The 20,095-nt window shown below is 23.8% G+C and overlaps 1 protein-coding gene across 1 annotated transcript; it reads right to left on the reverse strand.

Annotated features, from left to right (window-relative positions):
• Positions 1–3,625: 3,625 nt before the first annotated feature.
• LOC129981375 (DNA-directed primase/polymerase protein-like) lies at positions 3,626–19,818 on the reverse strand. Its single transcript, XM_056092204.1, has 16 exons — positions 19,720–19,818; positions 18,772–18,832; positions 18,614–18,697; positions 18,322–18,400; positions 17,204–17,301; positions 14,016–14,062; positions 13,563–13,654; positions 13,379–13,452; positions 10,768–10,841; positions 10,355–10,501; positions 9,546–9,711; positions 9,123–9,226; positions 8,126–8,318; positions 7,784–7,866; positions 5,754–6,197; positions 3,626–4,980 (listed from the first exon to the last, which is right to left on the reverse strand). The coding sequence occupies exons 1-16, from the start codon at positions 19,739–19,741 to the stop codon at positions 4,802–4,804; spliced, it is 1,947 nt and encodes a 648-aa protein (XP_055948179.1). The 5' UTR covers positions 19,742–19,818; the 3' UTR covers positions 3,626–4,801.
• Positions 19,819–20,095: the final 277 nt, after the last annotated feature.

Raw genomic sequence — 20,095 nt, forward strand, 5'->3', positions numbered from 1 at the left:
TTTCAACAATCCAACAATTGTTCCCGATATATTTATAAAAAAATAATCGTGATTTCATCTGTGAAAAACTGTAAAATATGCATGTGTATGTGACAAATGAAGTTCTGATTTAAAAATATAATGACTAAACACAAAATGTACAAGTTAATTTTTTAAAATGTTTGGAAAAGAAAGAAACATTAAAAATAGAGGTATATTTCAACAATCTGCGAAATATGCAAGAAATGATGCATACTAGTTTTATATTAACTTTTTAGAAATATCTAAAGAAATAGTTTATTGTTGAATACAAATAGAAATAAAATTTTAATAAATTAATGAACTGGAAATTGCAATTCAAAAAATTACAAATCGTTTCAATTTTCTTGCGAATTATGTTTAATATTCATAAAATAAATTTCATGGGTTACAGGAACAGAGAAGAAATAAACAACTGAAAAATCGGAAGATTTTCAATTACACGAATCGGCGATGTTTCTGCCATCATTGAAAAAACTCAGAGGCAATGACTTTCGGGAGACTTTTTAAGGGGTACTGGCATAGAATATCCTGCATGCAGAGATAATCTATGTCATGAGTCCAATAAAAGAGGGCTTTGTATAAATATAAAATCGATTTGCAGGGCCTTGAAATATTTTCGTACAGTGAAATAATAATCTATTGCATTTCGCTAATAGTTATATAACTCAAACTCATGAAATAAGGGCATAAGAACAACATGAAGATGGTAAACAAATTATTTTTATTAAATTAACATTTCAATCACAAAAAATTAATCATTAATAAATCCAAAAAAAAAGAAAACTGATTAACTTATAAACTTAAAACTGAAAACTGATTAACTTATAAACTATGATTTACCTGAATTACTATAATTTCTTTTCATGCATGATTCATAGAAAATTTCTATAATATAATCAGACTTTTTTTTGTTTTTTGTATAATGCGAATTTTAAAGATAAAATGTCTAATGATGTGAAGTACTTTTGATTAACGCAGAATCTCAGGTATTTTTTTATTGTTATTTTCAATCTAATAAAATGCAAAGCATTGGATCGGTGGATGTAACTGTCCATAAAACACAAAATAATTGTTCAAATGTCTGCTCCCGCGGTAATGTTTCAAACTAATGAAGGTCTTGTACGCTGACATTATTCACTTCAGGCTGGTCTTGATTGCATGAAATCCAAGAAAATTTTAACTACAATGCAGCAACTTCTGTAAATCTGAAAATTTCGTCTTATTCTTTCTCATTGATATTAAGAAAAATACTCTCAAATTATTAATTCTTCTTCAATCAGAGGCATCTTTACCAGTAGAATAATAATGATAATCGACATCTAAGACATTGCATTATTTCCCCCTCCTTCTACCATTTCACATTAAAAATTGACGTAAACGAAAGATTTTTATTTATTTATTTAAAGAAGCTTCAGAAGACTGGTCGCGATTTCACTGATTTTTTATCACATTTTATCAACCCGATTGAAGGTTTACTGGTCTTTTGAAATTTTTACAGCATAAAATATTTCATGTATCGGAAATATTCTGTCGTCATCAATACATTTCGTTTAAAATGTAAGAAAGAATGTAGGAATAAAACTATAGTAAAACAGGTGTGTATAAGTTCAGTTGTGTGTGTAAAGGAAATATCTGTAAATACAAAAGTTAATACACTACATTTAGAATCCTCTTCTCAAAACACAACTAAAACCGGTGACTGAATCAAATCCATCTCAATGCACATGAAAACATGTTTAAATATATATATATATATATACTTCTAAACTTCAAAAAATATTTCCTTAAATTCAAATTAATTATTTAAAACAGAGAAAAAAAAATGAGCATTCATAAAGATTTCATTACACATTTTTAAAAAATCGCATCTCTTATATGATTTTAATAATGACTATTTAAGAAATAAATTTCACAAAGTTCCTAACACAATTTATTTTTACAGTTACTAAAAAGAAAAATTTCAAACTGCAAAATACGTAAATAGGCAACAAAATAAAATTTAGCTGAATAAAAAAACGTTAGATACTGGTGTACTTTTATGGTCCCCTCAATAAGTCACCAAAAATAAGCTCAAATCGTCGTTCACCATCGGTACGAAATCTTGGCATCTTATGTGTAATAGCGCTTGGCGTAACTTAAAAATCATCAAGTAAACCAGGGAATGTAAATATCTTAGCGAAATCTCAGTACCTTGTGTACAATTGAGTACTTGATCTTGTCATAACCTGATCGCCAAATAAATCCATTATCTTGGGGTCATCTGAAAATACCCAAAAAAATGCGAGAGCCATAAAAATAAGTACAAACTTTAACTTCAGATTTTGAAGGTTAGAAGCTAAAGTCTTTTTTTTAATGTGTCAATTTGAATATACGGATTACAATCTTCACTATAACCCTGACCAATAATTAATTTATAGATCATTAGAAATGGAAAGGGGACTTCCAATTGAAAAATGATTGAAATACTGTAAAGTATTAACTGTGTTGAATCTTACAATAAATGTAGTACTGCTAATAAAATTACAAACAAATTTTTATGTAGACTGGCAGTTTTGCTAGTCAAATTTAGTAATTTTTGGAACACTAGCACTTTAAAAATAAAAAGTTCTATTCCTCTGCGACCAAAATTGAACAAGTTCTAAAGCTTTATATGTTACTATTTTAAATCAGTTTAATAGCTGCTTCTAAAATTATCCAATCAATGGATTCTATCTTTACAAAGCAGATAAATTAATCTAAAGTAATGAAATTCAAAGTTTCATAACTATGTCACTTTTGATTGCCAAAAAATGTAATTGATTTTTCTGTTTCAAATGCTAATGTGCTGAAAATATTTTATAAATATGACTTGGAAATTGCATAAAACTTTAACCATCGTAATTTTATTCAGTAATACATTTATTGACTACAACAACAACAAAAAAAACCTATGTAATTTGAACCATTATTCCAACTAGAACCCTATATCTATCTAAATAAATTTAGAAACTATCTATTGGACCACAAATGAAGTGGACATATTGTATAAAAAGAAGCATCGATACACAATGTATATCTCCATATTCAACCGCTATTTAAAATGGAATAGCTTGCAGGCAGTATCAATATATAATTTGATGTCAAGAGTAAACAAATACACTTCAATTAAATATAAGATGAAAATAAAAATATTTTGTAATTTATTAGCAGCAATAAAAGTACATTTTATAATTAATTTATAAAATATTGTATATTAAATTCAATAATAAATTATATAATCTTATTTACATAACATACATACAAATTAATAATTTAAACACAGAAAAGAACTTTGGAAAAATAAGCTTTCTATCATATATCAAATACAGGAATTCACAAAAGTTCTATATTATCTTATTTCTTACAAATCGATAACAAAATATCAACATGATTATACAAGTACATTAATTTTTTCTTTAAAACATGTACAAAACCAAAATCACTAAAAAAATCTAATATTATAAAGTATTTACAGCAATAAAATTCACATACATAAAAAATATTTCCATTTTTTTATTTAAAAAAAGTGCTGACAATTAATATAAAATGTGGTTTTGGACAATTAAATTAATGGATTTTTTGGTGTTAAACAATTAATGGCAGTATCATGAAAAATTTTTAGTAAAACATATTTTAGTTGTCTTAACATAACAAAAATATTTACATATTAAAGATTGGATTAAAATAATTTTACGTGTAGCAAATAAATTCAAAAACAAACATCTAATATATATTCACATTTTTATAAAGACATAATTTACTTCATAAAATTAAAGATGTAATCAGCAAACCCAAATACAATGCTCCTCAAACAGCAAAATATAATCTGTAAAATGTTTACATTCTTTAAACACCATTTTTCCCTTTTAAGAATTAAATCAACCTTTACAAAAACTGACACAAGAGCCTATTTCAAAAGTTCAGCACAAGATTTATATATTTATTTCTATATTCTTTAAAATGAATAAAATTTCAAAATACAGATCAAATTTTTTAAAAATGTAAGACATGCCCAAATGAAAGTTATACAATGATTCAAGAGTTTTTCTTCATGATATAACTTTGACATTTCCCGATATGTAACGATGTATATCAAGAAAAATGCAATATAAAACAATTAGAAGTGTTATATTAAAGAATAAAGCAAATAAATATATAAATAATATTTAGCTATAAATTACTCCAAACAAGCTACTTTTGTACTTGAACCATAGTACAACTTTAATCTGGACATGTTTTATATTTTACTAGCACTCAGCAATCCACTTTTTGTCAATAAAAGGTGTTAGTGGAATCAATACAAATAGTCAAATGAACAATGTGTATAGAATAGAATGTCTATCACTTGGAGGGGTGATTTAAATCATTAGTATGTATGCGAGCATAGCTGAAATGCCAGAATTAGATCAAATATAATTTTTTTTAAATTTGAGTAAAAAAACATTATACTATAGGAAAATTGCATTGCCTGACATATATTTATTCTCACTAACATGAATATAATAGTTCAGTTTGGGAAGGTTTTATGGTAAGGCAATTTTAGTTTATTTATTTTTGTCTCACTCAACGACGCATTGCTGCGAATTGTTTCATGAAAGATTTTTCCTGACACAGACGACAATTACCAGTTCACCTTCATTTGGGTATGTCATGGTTTTTAAAAATTGAATTAGTTATTTGTACAGATACAAAATTGTATGAATACAGGTTTTAAAGTTTTGTTTGTTTGTTTTCCCAAAGGATTCGTTTAGGTAAACAATAGCTAAAATATTGTTTCTTCTAAAACTATAGATTCATCCATTGATACTTCTAGTGCTGCTGCAGCCTCAGCCATTATCATTTCATCTTCTAAAGACATTTCTTCACCTGTCGTATCTTTAAATGGATCTTCAATGAAAGTGCTCTCAAAGAAGCCACTGGAGTCTTCTAATTTTAAATTTCCTGTATAAATAAAAATTATTATTTAAATTTCTACTCTTTCTTCACTTCTAATTAAATTATATCAGTGTGTAAAATAAAATTTATGAATAGAATTTTATGGAGCTGGATGTTTGGGTAAAATTAAAAGAGCTATATAAATTTGAAACAACTATTTTAATTCAATGCCTGTAACTAAAATTGCCTTACTAAATTATTAAATATATGTTACAAAATTTCAAATATTATACAATCATGGATTTAAAATATACAAATAAAATATTCAAAAAAAATAATTTTTAATGTAAATTATTTTTGGAAAATTACAAATATTTATTTATTTTAAAAATCATTAAAAAAATTATACTCAATTAAAAAGAGGATTAGTTGCCACATTCCATTTTGAATTAAATTAAGCGTATTATAGAAATTAAGCGTATTATAGAAATTTAAGAGTATTATAGATATGAATCCTTATATTTCCTTCCTATCCACCTTTTAATTAAACAAACAATATTTTATTCATGCTTCAAGATTTGAATTCCAATGCTCTTTTGTGCTGAAATTTCAGTTTATTGCATAATATACAGCATTTTACATTTTTAGTTTCTTTATTTACTTAATTCCCATTTTAAGCAATTTACATTATTTTAAAGTTACATACATGGCAGAAGATTATTTCATGTTTAAAAATATAATAACAGTTGTTTTAAATTATATATTTCTACTGCTGAAGGGGGGGAGGAATAGTTAACTGACATTATACTATAAAATTAAAGCAATAAGATAGAACTCACCATTTTCAGTTGTACTCTTCCCAAATTCAGATTCTAAGTCTCCCATACATAAATGATCAAATGTTGTGTCTTCTAAAAAGCTGTCTTCAAGATTTTGATTGATATTTACAGTTTCATTGGTATTAATTCCTTCACTTATTGATTTATCACATTTTAGATCAGAATTTTGATTGTCCATTAAAGACTCATTGATATCAGCTCCTTCGCCTGATAATTCGTCACAATTTTTATTAGAATTTTGAAGTTGTGTAAAAGGATAGGAATCAAGGGACACATCATCTAAAAAAAATTCATCTACACAAGTGTCTTCATTTTTAATAACCTCCTTGCTTGCAAGATTTGATTTATTATTTGAATCACTTTCTAACTGTGAAAAACAGTCATTCTCAAAGAAATCATCTGGCATACTGTACAAAGATATGATATTATCTGGTAGATTTTGTGCTAAAAAAATTAATAATAAAATTAACACAGATTAAATACTTTCAAAAAGTTATAAAATACAATTTTATAATGTTATGATATAACTTCTATTAAAATGGATTAAAAGCACTTTATTTATTAGCAGAAAATAAAAAATAGTGTTTTGTACATTTGAACAATTCTTCACTATAGTTGGTGTTTTTTAAAATATTCATTATAATTTTTTTAATTTTAAGAATATTTTATAGTTGAAAGATTTTAATTTTTAAAAAGTAAACAATCAATTTAAAATTCATAAAATTATCAATTCCCTCAATTTTTCTATTTATAAAATGAGCTTCTGAAAAAAATATATAAACAAGCAAAGTATAAATTGAAATATAAATAGAATGTTATATGATGGTAAATTGTGTTAAAAATGTCGAAAGATGTAAATTGCATCAAATGTCAAAAACTGTGTAAAAAGTATAAAAAGTAAAATGTGCTACATTTCAAAATGTGTTTCATTTAAATATACATACATATATATTGCATTTAATATATTCTGAATATATATATTATTTTTATTTTAACTTGCAAGAAAGAATAAATACTTTGGCATCAAATTTATTTTCATAAAAATTGCAAACACTCAACAAGACACATCAATTAACACCCTTTCATGTGTTAAAAATAATTATTTCAATCATATCATTTCTTCAATTATCATTAAAAATACATTCATTTTACACATTACAATAGCTCCCACAAAATCATATATAGCACTTTTTAATAATATATAAGCACTTTAATCACATTATTATTAAAAAAAAATTTCTTGCTTTTATACATTTATTTATTCATTCTTTCTTTAGGATAAATTAAAAATAATTACAGTATTAATTTGTTCATATTCAATAATTAAGAATTATCATATTTAATGTTTAAAGTTCTGCTGAAAATAAACGAGAAATGCATTGAATCTATACATTATATTTACATAACAGAAAATCAAAAACTCTTTGCATGAGAGTAACCTTTTTTTTTTTTTTTGAGGTCACTTAAATGCATCAACTGAATAAAGCTTTTCAGTATTCATGATTTACAATTCAAAACAAATTTTAAAATATAATTAAAACATCATCAAGGAAAAATAAGATTTTATTTCTTCATATTAAGACTTACTTCTTAATTTATTCTAAATAAACTTCTTTACATTCATTACTAATTTTTCTTTTTACAATTAAGATTTACTTCTTAATAAATTGAAACAATTGGCATTGAATTGAAAAAAAAAGAGAATGAATAACTCAACATCCCAAAAATTAACAATATATGCGATATTTTTTAAATAAATGTGCCAGTTTAATTTCTTTTTAATTTTTTGAAGAAAGTTGATTCTATCATTTTTTCATAACAGAAGAACAGAATTATGACAGAGGAAAGACCATTATATTTTTCATAAATTTTGAAAACATTACAAAATTATAGTGATTTCCATTACAAATACATCACATAAATTCTTTGTTCAATTAAAATGCATTTGCAAAAAGAAAAAATTACTATAAAATGAAAAAACTATAAAATTAGAGTTGAAAGAAAGTTAGAAAATCAATTCGAACACTTACATGCAGATTTGTAGCATTGTGCTCGGCATTCAGGATCATGGCATTTCTGGTAGTAAATTTTTCTTTTCATATCAACAATAAACCTTATAAAATAAAATGGCATTTTACAACTAAGTGGAAAATCAGAATAAATTTTTTAGATAAAGTTGTTGCAAGAATATAAATATTTATCCATAAACATATTTATGAACTTTTAATTAGCTAATAGCACCTCATTAATTTTTTAGGTTTAGAAAAAATAATATAATAAAAATAAAAGAATGAAATTTAAGCATTAAGTCACTAAAAAATTATTAAACTTTTATAAATAAAAGTAAGTATAATGGCATTTTAAATACTTACATAATATTATTACTTTTATGGTGGCGACCAATGTTGTGACAAAATCGATAATTTCCAATTTCATAAACTAAAATGTCTTCAGTTTGTAGATAAGACCATTTACGAATGAACCCTACTGATATGTTGTCTTTAATTACATTTAAAATAAAGTTATCAACTTCAGGATAAGGAGATTTGCTATTTTGAGGAGTACCTATCAAGATATTACAAATACTTCATAAAAAACATACATACAACTTCAGAAAGATTAATTTATAACATAATGGTTATTTTTGATAATAATATTAACAAATAAATAGAAGCAATAATAATAATAAATATTTAAACACATAATAAAATTACTTAATCAATGTATTAATAACATAATATTTACAAATTACATAAATATGTTTCATTTTTTATCATATGATTAATTAAAAGAATATACCATGAATTCAAAAATCAAGAGAGCAATATTATTGTTAATCAGTATTTACAGTGAATTCTAATCTGACAAAAAAAAAATTAATTGAGAATGAAAGATTTCACTTGGGCTATGAAAGATAAAATTTCAAAAAAAAAAAAGAAAGAATTAAGGGTAAAAGAAAATATTCATCAAATTGTTAATCTGATAACATACTGTAGGAAATTTTGGACTGTCTTTGATTAAAAAAAAAAATATTGATTACCATACAAGATCAACATCAAGAATATCAAGATTTTTACTGTTTAAATAAATTGTCAGAAGAATGTGCAATGAAATACTTTAGAATAAAATCTCTCATGTATTAAAAATAAGGTCTTTGGATATAATTTCTTTCTTATGAAAGTACAATTTTAGAACAAATATTCTTATATATAATGCCAGCTCAGCTAAATGAAATTCTTAAAAATAATCATTTTTAAATGAACTCACTAACAAATAAATTTCAGGGAGATAAATTTATTTTAAAATATCACTAAATACTTCACACAATTCTAACTTGCAAAGTAAAGAAAATATAATAATATTACATACCAGAAATATCAATTTTTCTTCTAGATGATAAAGTACTTGTGGGAATTTTTTCAGGGATTCTGTCTGTATCATAACTTAAAAGCTTTGTGAAGTTGGAACCATTTCTTGATTAAAAGATAAAATAATAAATTAGTGAATTTAAAGTGCAATCTATATTTTACACCAGTCATGTCATTAATTATGAAATGCAAATATTAACATAGATTTTTTTTTAATGTAAACCTTGCAAGAGACCAAATTATTAGCTAAAATGAAAAATATTTCAAATATATTTATTCAAATATTTCAAATGCAAAAACTTTCAAATATTTAATTTCAACTATAATACTATTTTGTTAAAAGATGACTTTATACTGCATATAGAATTTTAAAAATTCATAATGTAAATTCAAATGTATAATGTTGTATAATGCTTAAACATACCTGAAAAAAGTAACAAGAGAATCATAAAAAATAACTTCATTTTTATCAGTATATGTTGCACCAGTGCAAAACATATATTGATTATGTTGTGAAAGAAGCAATGGTGCATTTTTGCCATATTTTGTAGACAGGAATATTCGGAAATTGCGGTTTTTAGTATACACACCTAAAAATATACAATGAATCACTCTCCAATAAATTAAATGTGTAAAAGTATTAAAATCTAGCAATAACAGATTATCTCCAATTTGTTTTTGAATTCTGGCTAATGCATTTCCAAAAATAAAGTTCAAAACAAAATGGAGATGAAATCTGCAAAATGTTTACACTAAACTAAAAAAAAAACATATGCAAAATAAATACATATTAAATTTTAAATTCCCTGATAATGACTGATTTTATAGAATAATATCTATAACTTCAAATAGACCTTTATCAAGATTACCACATATTTTATTTAATGTAACAAATTATCAGGAAAATGATTTTCTTCTAACTTATTATTACCCTAAAAATAAATATAATACATGTGATAAATAAATGTATAAATAATATGAAGATATAATTTTTCTAATACAATAAAGTAAACAAAAATGAGAATAATAAAATCAGAAATGTTTTTCCTAAAAGGTGCAAATACTCTATAAAAGATAAGAAAAAAAAAGTAAGTTTGCAAATTTATCTACAGATTCCATTCAAATTTTTATATAGATATATAAATTAAAAAGAGAGAGGGAAACATGCTTTTAATAAGAAAAATCAAATAAAGAAATACCTATATAAATTTATGAATTTTACAGAAATAATACCTGCATCACAAAAGTGGACACTTTTTCCGTCACTGTCATTAACAAACATATATTTTAGCTCCTCTATCAAAGGCCAACCAAAACTGGTGTCACTGGAACCTTCAGCTTTTCTTTTTATCTTATAAATCAATGATGATACAAAATCACCTAAAAGGTACATACATTATATGTTAGCTTATGATTCATGAAAATGATAATTAAATAACTAAAAGGAATAAAAAAATTTAAGTATCATTAGAAAATACAATACATTTCTGGAGGGTGAGCTTTTCCATTTTAATCCCAATTTTTAAATTCAACATTGTATTTATTAAAGAATTCATTCATAAAGTGTTTAAATATATAAATCCAGTTTTTGTAGAATTTAAAACAAATTTACGTTTAATTTCATTAAGAATAGAAAAATAACTTACCAGCCTCAAAATTATTTTTAAATGCAAAATCTTTCATTTGTAAAATTAAGTGACAGCTATACTTTTTTTCTGTGCTGGAAAACATAAGAAAAGAGAAATTCACTATACCAATATATATATATATATATATATATATATATATATATATATATATATATATATATATATATATATACTGAATATTATTTACACAATAATAAAACATGTAGCAAATAAATAAAATCCTATATTAGCTGCAATTCCACTATTTATATCACTGTTTTTTAAATCTACCACAAATCTGTCCAGTAAAAATATAAAAGTAACAATACAGTTCACAAAAATATAATCACAGGGAGGAAAAAACAAAGTTTTCATGAATGTGTAAGTTTACAACAGAAATATAAGATGCATCATGGTTTTTAACTATAATAAGGATGTATATGCATATGTTAGTGCTCTGCAGACTAAAGGGTTTTGACAAGAAAAAAAAGAGCTCTCCCCAAACTTGATGCATATAAATTTTGGAGTACAGGAATATACAATTCCAAACGATTTTTTTCCTTCAAATTTTTAAATAGAATTTGAATTAGCTTAAAATGAAACAAAATTACAGCATTTTTCTGTGAGAGCTTCCAAAAATACTGCACTAGAAAAAGATTTTGACATCCTATTAAAATTTTAAAAATTGTCTTTTAAATGGTATCTATTATTTTATTGCATAATCTATTTTTTATTTTTTTTAATAAATTTAAATATATTTTAAACCTATTTTGCAATATATATCATTGTTGAAGTAAAACTCAAATTGCTTTCACTGTTGCTATTAACATTTCAAACTTTTTTTTTTTTTTTTTCTTCCCTATTGTTGATGATCAAGATATGAAAATTCAACTTCAAGTTCAATGTTGTTTTTTATACAGAATATCCCCACATAAAAAGTTGTTATAGTAAAAATTTTGAATAACACGATAAATATACCTAAAATTTAATTTTAGAAGTAAAAAAAAAATGACAAAGATTTTTTAATGTTTGCATATTTTTAAACACTTTTTGAGTATTGCATTTTTAACTTGATGTTTTGCTTTGTTATTGTAATAAGCTGAATGTTTTTTTTTAATCAGAGAAACTATGTAAATCATGAAATATATTCTGCAGAATTTGTAATTGAGAAATAAGTTATTTATTATTTTTTTTTAACTTTTTCAAATTTAAAAGCAAATTTTATCCAAATGACAGTAAATTAAGAAGTCACAAAGCACTATAAAAAATGTGTTATTAATGGCATAGCATGGCATCTAAAATCGCTAAAGTTACATAGCTATCAATATGCCAAGTTTAAAAATACTTTGTTGAGAAAACAATTAACTTTAGGTTTTATGAATTAAACTTTGAAAGTTTTTCTCTAACTTTGGGCCTTAAATAAGAAAAACTTGAAAATGCTAAGTAAATAACTGAGTATATTTCTTGAACGAAATTAAGCTTACTCATTCCATACATCCTAAGAAAGGATCTTTTGGAGACAAAAAAAAAAAAAAAAAGGCATTAAAACATGGCTTGCAAAACTCATTAAGGTCAACACTGATTTTGAACTTCTGCTAACAGAAATTTCCTGACCCTGTGGGACATGACACAGTAGGGAAATGATTTCATGGGGCAGTTAGAGCACTACTGGAATATTTACTCAGTGTAATGAAATCCTAAGTCAATACTGGTACAATAGTTGTACTGGCCCACAAGCAAAGATAAAAAGAAATTTCTGATATACAAGTTATATTATTTGTAAACAAAAAGTTAAAAGCACTAAGCTTTTAACTGAGATTTAATACAACAATAATTCCGGTGAACTAACTGATAATCATAAATGGCTAATTTCAAATAAAAGAAATTTACAGCAGTGAAAATCTTATAAGTGGAAACAACTATGATGTATGTTTCAATAATCAATAGTTGTTCATCAAAATTTGATTTCTCCTCCAAGTTAATTTGAATTCCCAAAGATATCAATTTACTCATATTCTAATTAACTAGATAATCTGTTATACATTTATTTAATAATCTAAATAAAAAGAGTAAAATTGTTTGGAGATAATTACACAAATTGAGACAAAAGTTTCAACTTTTATGTCTGGTATAAACTGCACTACTAAAAATTCATTTCTTCTTCCATGCAATATGAAATTGTAACAATGAGAAAGGGAAAAACATCCTACTTTTTATTACCTTTTATAAATTTGAATTATCTCTCATAACTCTATTATAAGCATTTATAATAAGGCTTGGGACAAAGAAAGCTGAACTTTATAAAATAATGAATTGTACCAAACATAAACTCTTAGAAATAAACTGTTTGATTAATGAAACAATAAAATAAATACATTTGTAGAAAATGTTTGGGAGTTATTAAAATATTGCAGAATTATTACATGAAAGAAAATTAATCAATCTTAATTATGAAAAAAATCGATGCCAAATAATGCTGAAATCCACATTTTCGCAGAAATGTATCATGTTTATATAATATACATCATTGCCTTATTAATGATTTCATAATATTTTTTTAAATTAAAGATCATGTTTTCAAAAAATTATTAAAATTAAGTATTATGGAGTACTCAATTATTAAACATACCTTGCATCCAACCATAAAACATCTGAAGTTGAAATTTTCAAGTTGAAATCTTCAAATATTGAGATGATAACACACTAAATTAAGGAAATTAGTTTTATTAATAACAAAAAAGAATTAACACTAAAAGAATAAACATGAACTATTTAAAAAAATTTAAATTCTAAGAAACAATTAAAATGTATACCTCTATAAATATCTTAGTCATCTTAATTCCATCTTTATGTGCATTATACATCTTATAGAATTCCAAATCAAAATAAAGCTTGCATGGTACTCCTAAGCAGGCAAAGAAAAGATAACTGACAATTAGTGACAAAAGCAGTTTTTAAAACATGTTTATAAATAATATATGAGTCAGTACAAAGGTACAAACCTATTCAAATATCATTTTAAAATAAAATTAGAAACAATAATATAAATTTTTGCAAAATATAAAAAAGATAGTATCAAATAAAAAATTAAAGACAAATGCATTTATTAACAAAAATTTTTTAACAATTGATTAATAATTAAATAACCAGTTTGAAGGACTTTAGAACTCAACTGAAAAAAATGCAAATAAAAATAAAGATTTCAGGGTTTTTTTAATTTCAAAATTATTAAATACAATCAATTACTAAATTAATAATATTTTCACCTTCTCTTATCACTTCATATGTACATCGTGCCTCCAAAGGACGTGACCTGAGAAGAAAAATTTTTTAATGTAATAACATTTAAATAGAAATAAAATTAATAATGAAAAGTGGTATATATAAATATTATAAGTAAGATATATAAACATTAAAAGTAAGATATATATCAAGAAAATATTTCATTTAGGTACTTATATACTAACTCGACGCTTTTGAACTTTTGACTTAAGGGCATACCACTGATGAACATGGCCAATAGACTAATGTGATATCTTAAGTAATTTGTTTTAAAATGCTGCTTGGCAAAAAAACATCAAAAATTAAATGCAAAAAATGTAAAATTTTAAAAAAAATTTTAAATTGAATGATGTAAATGCTGTTTGCAATAAATATGACGTCTTTGGCAATTAATAGCTGTTCTGTATTTAATAATCAAGTATATGCTTTTATAATACCAATTATACCATGTAAATATATAATGCAAAAATTTTATTATAATAGATATTTAAAATTAAAATATTACTTTTGTATACACATGTAATGATATTTTAAACTTTAATTTCAACTTAATTAATTTCCAAGATTTTATCTTAATTTAGCCCATAGTAAGTTCATTCTCTTATTTCGTGATCCAATTTCACTGTCTCTACTTAATTAATTCCAGAGAAGCTTTATTAAATTGTTGAATCAGCTAAAATCTAACTTTCCCACACTGTGCGTGACGAGGCAAATTCTTTTTTAAAATCTCCCTGTGTTTCCCCTGCCTTCTCCACGCGTGTAACGAAAATCCCTATCGAAATCTCGTAATATATTAGCACTATGAAGAACTGTTTTCCCTATCAAAATCATAGGTTATATAAGACCAGGGATAAAATGTCCAACAGCTTTTCTGTGTCGTTCTGTGAGCTCATCGCTTGTACATACGCCTGCTTCTTCAAAATGAAATAAAACGACGTCACGGAATTAAAAGTATCTTCACTGTCTTCAAACTGCATTCTGCTTCACATAAAATAATGCTTACATATTAAAGAGCCGTCAGGATTCCGAAAATTGTTACATACATATATATTTTTTAACAGATTAGCATTAAAAGATAACTAAAATAAAATCTTATTTTAAAAGGAAAATAATATTTTATTTTATATTATATTATTTTATTACTAAGTGAAGCAAAGGAAATATTTCTACATGCATATATAGATGCTATTTATCAATTGAAATTATCTGGGCTGCACAACTGATTTATACTATAGTTAAATGGCTATAAGATATAGAATTCTAGCTTATATGAATGTGATTAGAAAAGAAACAGTTCTAGATTTTAAAATATTTTTAATATTGTAAATATGTAATATGTATACCAAAATACAATACAAACAATAAAAAATGCACACTACAAATAAATATAAAATAAATTGAATAGAAATAAGTAAATATCAATTAAATCAGCATTGTAAAAATAATATAATCATAAAAATATTCACATAACTTTTTAATAATAACATTTTTTAATATAATCATAAAAAGTGTTCTAAAATGGAAGGGGGAAATACTAAGTAGAGAAAAAATGAACAATTTTAAATTAAGAAAAGTTTTATCTTGATATTGCAGGTATTAATAAGCAAAATCTGAAGGGAAAAAAATTATTCATACATTTTTCATATATTGAAATTTAAAAAAGTTGGAATGGTTTAAATTGGTTGTTATTTTAATCATCTGATAGAGAATCATGATTTTTAAAGCTATTCAAAAAATTATCTTAAAGGACCTAACTCATATTAAAGTTTACAACACTGGTATCTAGTTTTGCTATCAAATCTCAAAACTTTTTTAATATATATACCAGAACACCAGTTATAAAATTTCATATTCAATCAGTTTAAAGTTTTGAACTTGGAGGGTTTTAGTTTCTGAAATTTAGGTTCTTTACATTTCCACTAAAAAAATAATATTCTTATTAAATAAACATTCTTTTTTAATGGTGATGTCAATATCAAAACTAGTTCGTGTGACTTTCCACATTAAAATGAAATTTCAAAATATTATTCATAATTATATTCCAAAACTAAGACAAATATATAAATTTTGGATCATTTTATGAGAGAGGTAAAAATTACCACTAATATTATTTAATATGCTGAAATCCCTTTATCAGGATGTCTTTATTACAATTAATAAGCATTTACTAACCAGATTTAAAAAAAAATCCTAGTATGTCTTTCAGTTTTCAGTTAGTGTTAAAAATATAAGACATCAAATATCTCCATAGAAAGTAATAAAAACAATGAGTAAATTAACTGTCCTAAAAATATTTAAAAATGCTAAATTTATTTAAAATGAAATTTTTTTAGTTATTAGAAATTTTCAGTTCATATGAATTTAAATATGTAAACAATATTTTCAGCAAATTTTATCAAATAGAAATTTTTGAGAGAATTCCAAAAAAATCCAGTTTTTAGGTATGATGCTTGAATAATTGCATCTAATGAAATATGGCTCTGATTTCATGGTTCTTTTTTATACTAAATTTTCTATTCATGGAATATGCAAATTACAGAGCATCATTATTTGAGCAAAGAGTTAAAATCCAAAACCTGATTAGAAAATAATGAATAAAAAAAGTCATTATTTTTAACAGAAATTGCTGGCCTCTATATTTTAAAAATTCAAGTATTTCTGATGATAAATTTAAAAATATTAAAGAAGGGTAATAAAACACTACCATAAAAAAATAAGAAAATATATATATTTAGCATAATGTTTATTATACTTATTAAAAAAAATAGATAAATTTTGAAAAAATGGAGAATCTGTAATGATGTTTGATCAATTAATAATTTCATTTCATAACTTATATTTTAGTATCTATATTCAACTGCCTTATTCTCTCATCGATTTTGTCTAAAAGCAATATTGAAACTAAGCAGAGTCATGTTGCAACAGTATGTAATAATAATACACAAATATTATTTAAAATCCAAATTTATAAAAAGTATTGAATCTTTAAAAAAATTAAAAAGCAATATAATCTATTAGATAGATTTTTAGTTTCATTTTATCTTGCAAAATTTCCATATAAATTTTCTGTTATTAATCTGACTTTATTCTAACACAACTGAAAGTATCCATTAAAATCTAGAAAATAAAATAAATAGCTTTATCATTAAAAATAAGAAGAAAAATATCATACTTATAATTTAACCAAAGATGTTGAGGATGTGTTACAAGAAATAGTCTTTGACCAGAATTATTAGCAGATCTTTCTTCAAAAGAGAAAATCATACAATCCTAGATAGTAAAATGAGTATATATATAAGAAAAATAAAAAATTGTAAATAAAAATTTGTATACTGTGTAAAATAAAAAGGCATCAAGGTTAAAATTTCAGTCTTAAGATAATAATGAGGACGAATACAATTTTTAAACAATGTAGGAAAACGAAAAATAATCTCCTTTTACTCTTTCAGAAGTACAAACAACGCATTTAAAATCATAAAAACATGTTTTGATTTGGCATTAAAAAAATTTTTTTTCAAATAAATTATCAAAAAAGTACTGCCTGGATAAAAAAAAGACTTTCTCCCCTAAAAGAGGAAAATTCAATCCTTTCTATTTAACGATAATTTTAACTATTACTGATTTCAGCATTTAAAAGAATTCTAAAAAATATCATACCATGTAGAACATTTTTTTTAAATATATAATATTCCATATAACATTAAATTTTATGAAGAAGCTCATCATTCAAAAACAAATTAAATTCATACAAATAAAATTGTTCAAGATTTAACTTTAAGATTGAAGCACCTTCACACTTAAAAAGGAATGTACCAACTGTTTCTTTTTTAAAAAATAACATTTTAATAATAATTAAAAGATTTCCATTAAAAAAAGTTTTGTTTATTTTTTAAGAAAATATCATAAACTAATATAAAAATGAATATGAAGAAATTATATAACTGTAAAATTACTAAAAGAGCACAAAAATCATTAATATTGAACAGTTTTAGAACAAAGAGAAAACTATCAGAGCAAAATCAGTTTCAGCGATAAAGACCTTACATTTTATTTAATGTTCTATGTATCTTTAAATTGGTTACCTTTAGTTTCTTGTTAATCAATCTTAATATTGTTTAATTTAATAAAGTGATCTTTGTTACATGCAAACAGAACTTTAATGCAGAAAAATAGGAAAAAAAATATAGAGAGATAAAGTTAATATATTAATATAATTATTCATTAACATTAAATATAAGCATTTAGAACAAATATTGTATTTAAATAATATTGATTCAAATTATAGTCTACCTTAGTACGAGAATCTGCATATACTAATGCTGGATTTAAACGTCTGAAAATCTCCCAAGATACTGATGGTCCATCTAGCCTAAAAGCGAATCAATTTATTTCAAGAGGCAAAAATTTGATAATTCAAAAATGTGTAAGTATTTTTACAGATCAAGTCTATTCTCAAATTATTTTAAGCAAATTTAAATGTTCTTTTGAAAACATTAATATATATATATATATATATATATATATATATAATATTAATTTATTTTAACAAAAATACAGTAGTTCATAAAAAATTTCTAATTACCTTGATTTTAAATCGACAGGTATAGGCTTTTGTTTCAGCTCTTTATAGATTTTGCGCAGATGTAAAATGCTTTCACTCCATTCTCTAAATTTTATAAATAATATAAGAAAATGCAGAATTTTTTGATAAAAATAATAACAGATCAAAACCGAATTTACCCTGCATTTGTATGGGATGTAGACTGGTAAAATTTACGAGCTAAAACATCAGGATGTTCATCTAAAACATAGAAAAAATAATGTATGTATATCTTGACATTTAATTTTATACAAAAACAAAGTCAAAGAAAAGGATTTTAATAATGGACTACTAAAAATAATTATTGAGTATATGTATAATGTCTATTTGCAGATTTTCTGAAGAAAAAAAATAGAAAAGTGCAATGAATATACAAAATAGGTACTCTTAAAATGCCAATACTTACATTACTAATCAAACTTTAGTAATGAAAGAACCTAGTATGCAATCATTGGTATGTTTGATTTTTTGGTGGGGAGGGAGGGGAGATTAATTGATGTCAAGCGATTAATAGACAAGTACCAGAAAGTCTATTTACATTTTTTTGTTTGTAAAATAATACATATTTGCCATTAGTTAAGCATTAAATTAAAGTAAGCAAAAAGCGATTTTAGACATAAAAAAATTCTTTTGACTGCTAAGCAAAATTGGAAAAAAGAGTTAAAATATTATGAATGAAAAACAGTCAGGATTGCATACATGAATTTTATACAGAAATGTATACATGGATTTTACAGAATGATTTTTAAAATCATCTATAAATGTATAATGTTACATAAAATGATATATAACATACAATGATTCTGGTATGAGTAAAGTATACATTTATATATATATATATATATATATAATGAAATTGTTTCAGAAAAATAATTGATTGTTCATCGAAAATACTCAAGTATCTAATATTTAACTTCACATTCCTTCTTAATTATTTATCCTTTTCAGTCAAGAAAATATTAAATCTTAGAATGATCGATTTCGTACAACAAAAATTATCACGCATATAAGAAAAATTAATTAGAATGTATTTTATTCGAAATAGTAGATATATGTTCATCATTAGAGTAAATGGATATGATTTTAACCTTTCATATATGTCGTTGACATGATGATAAAAACAATAATTTAAATAGAATTAAAAAATAAAATGCAAAAAGTTTAACAAAATTCAACTTTTCCCGCGGATTTTTCCATTTTATAAATAAACAGACGAATCAGTAGTCGATGACGATAATATATATATTAACTTTCAATGCAAAAAAAAAAAAAAATGAAAGCATCTTTATTACATTTCTAAAATTCTTTTTAAGGAAATAAAATAGTTCAATCAACTTTTTTTTGTTTAATTTAATTATTGATACAAATTGTATTGTGGTATTGAGGCTAATACACAACTTTTGTATCAGTTAATGTATTTGTGTAGGAAATAAAAAATATATAAATAAAAAATGTTGCTTTCAA

Source organism: Argiope bruennichi, chromosome 1 (assembly GCF_947563725.1).
Source record: "Argiope bruennichi chromosome 1, qqArgBrue1.1, whole genome shotgun sequence".
NCBI classification, from domain to species: Eukaryota; Metazoa; Arthropoda; class Arachnida; order Araneae; family Araneidae; genus Argiope; species Argiope bruennichi.

Coding starts and splice junctions, on each gene's coding strand:
- LOC129981375 (XM_056092204.1), bottom strand. CDS start 19,741: ATGTCAACGACATATATGAAAG. Junction 18,698..18,771: donor ACATCCCATACAAATGCAGG/GTAAATTCGGTT, acceptor TATAAAATTTAG/AGAATGGAGTGAAAGCATTT. Junction 4,981..5,753: donor GAAGAGTACAACTGAAAATG/GTGAGTTCTATC, acceptor TTATTTATACAG/GAAATTTAAAATTAGAAGAC.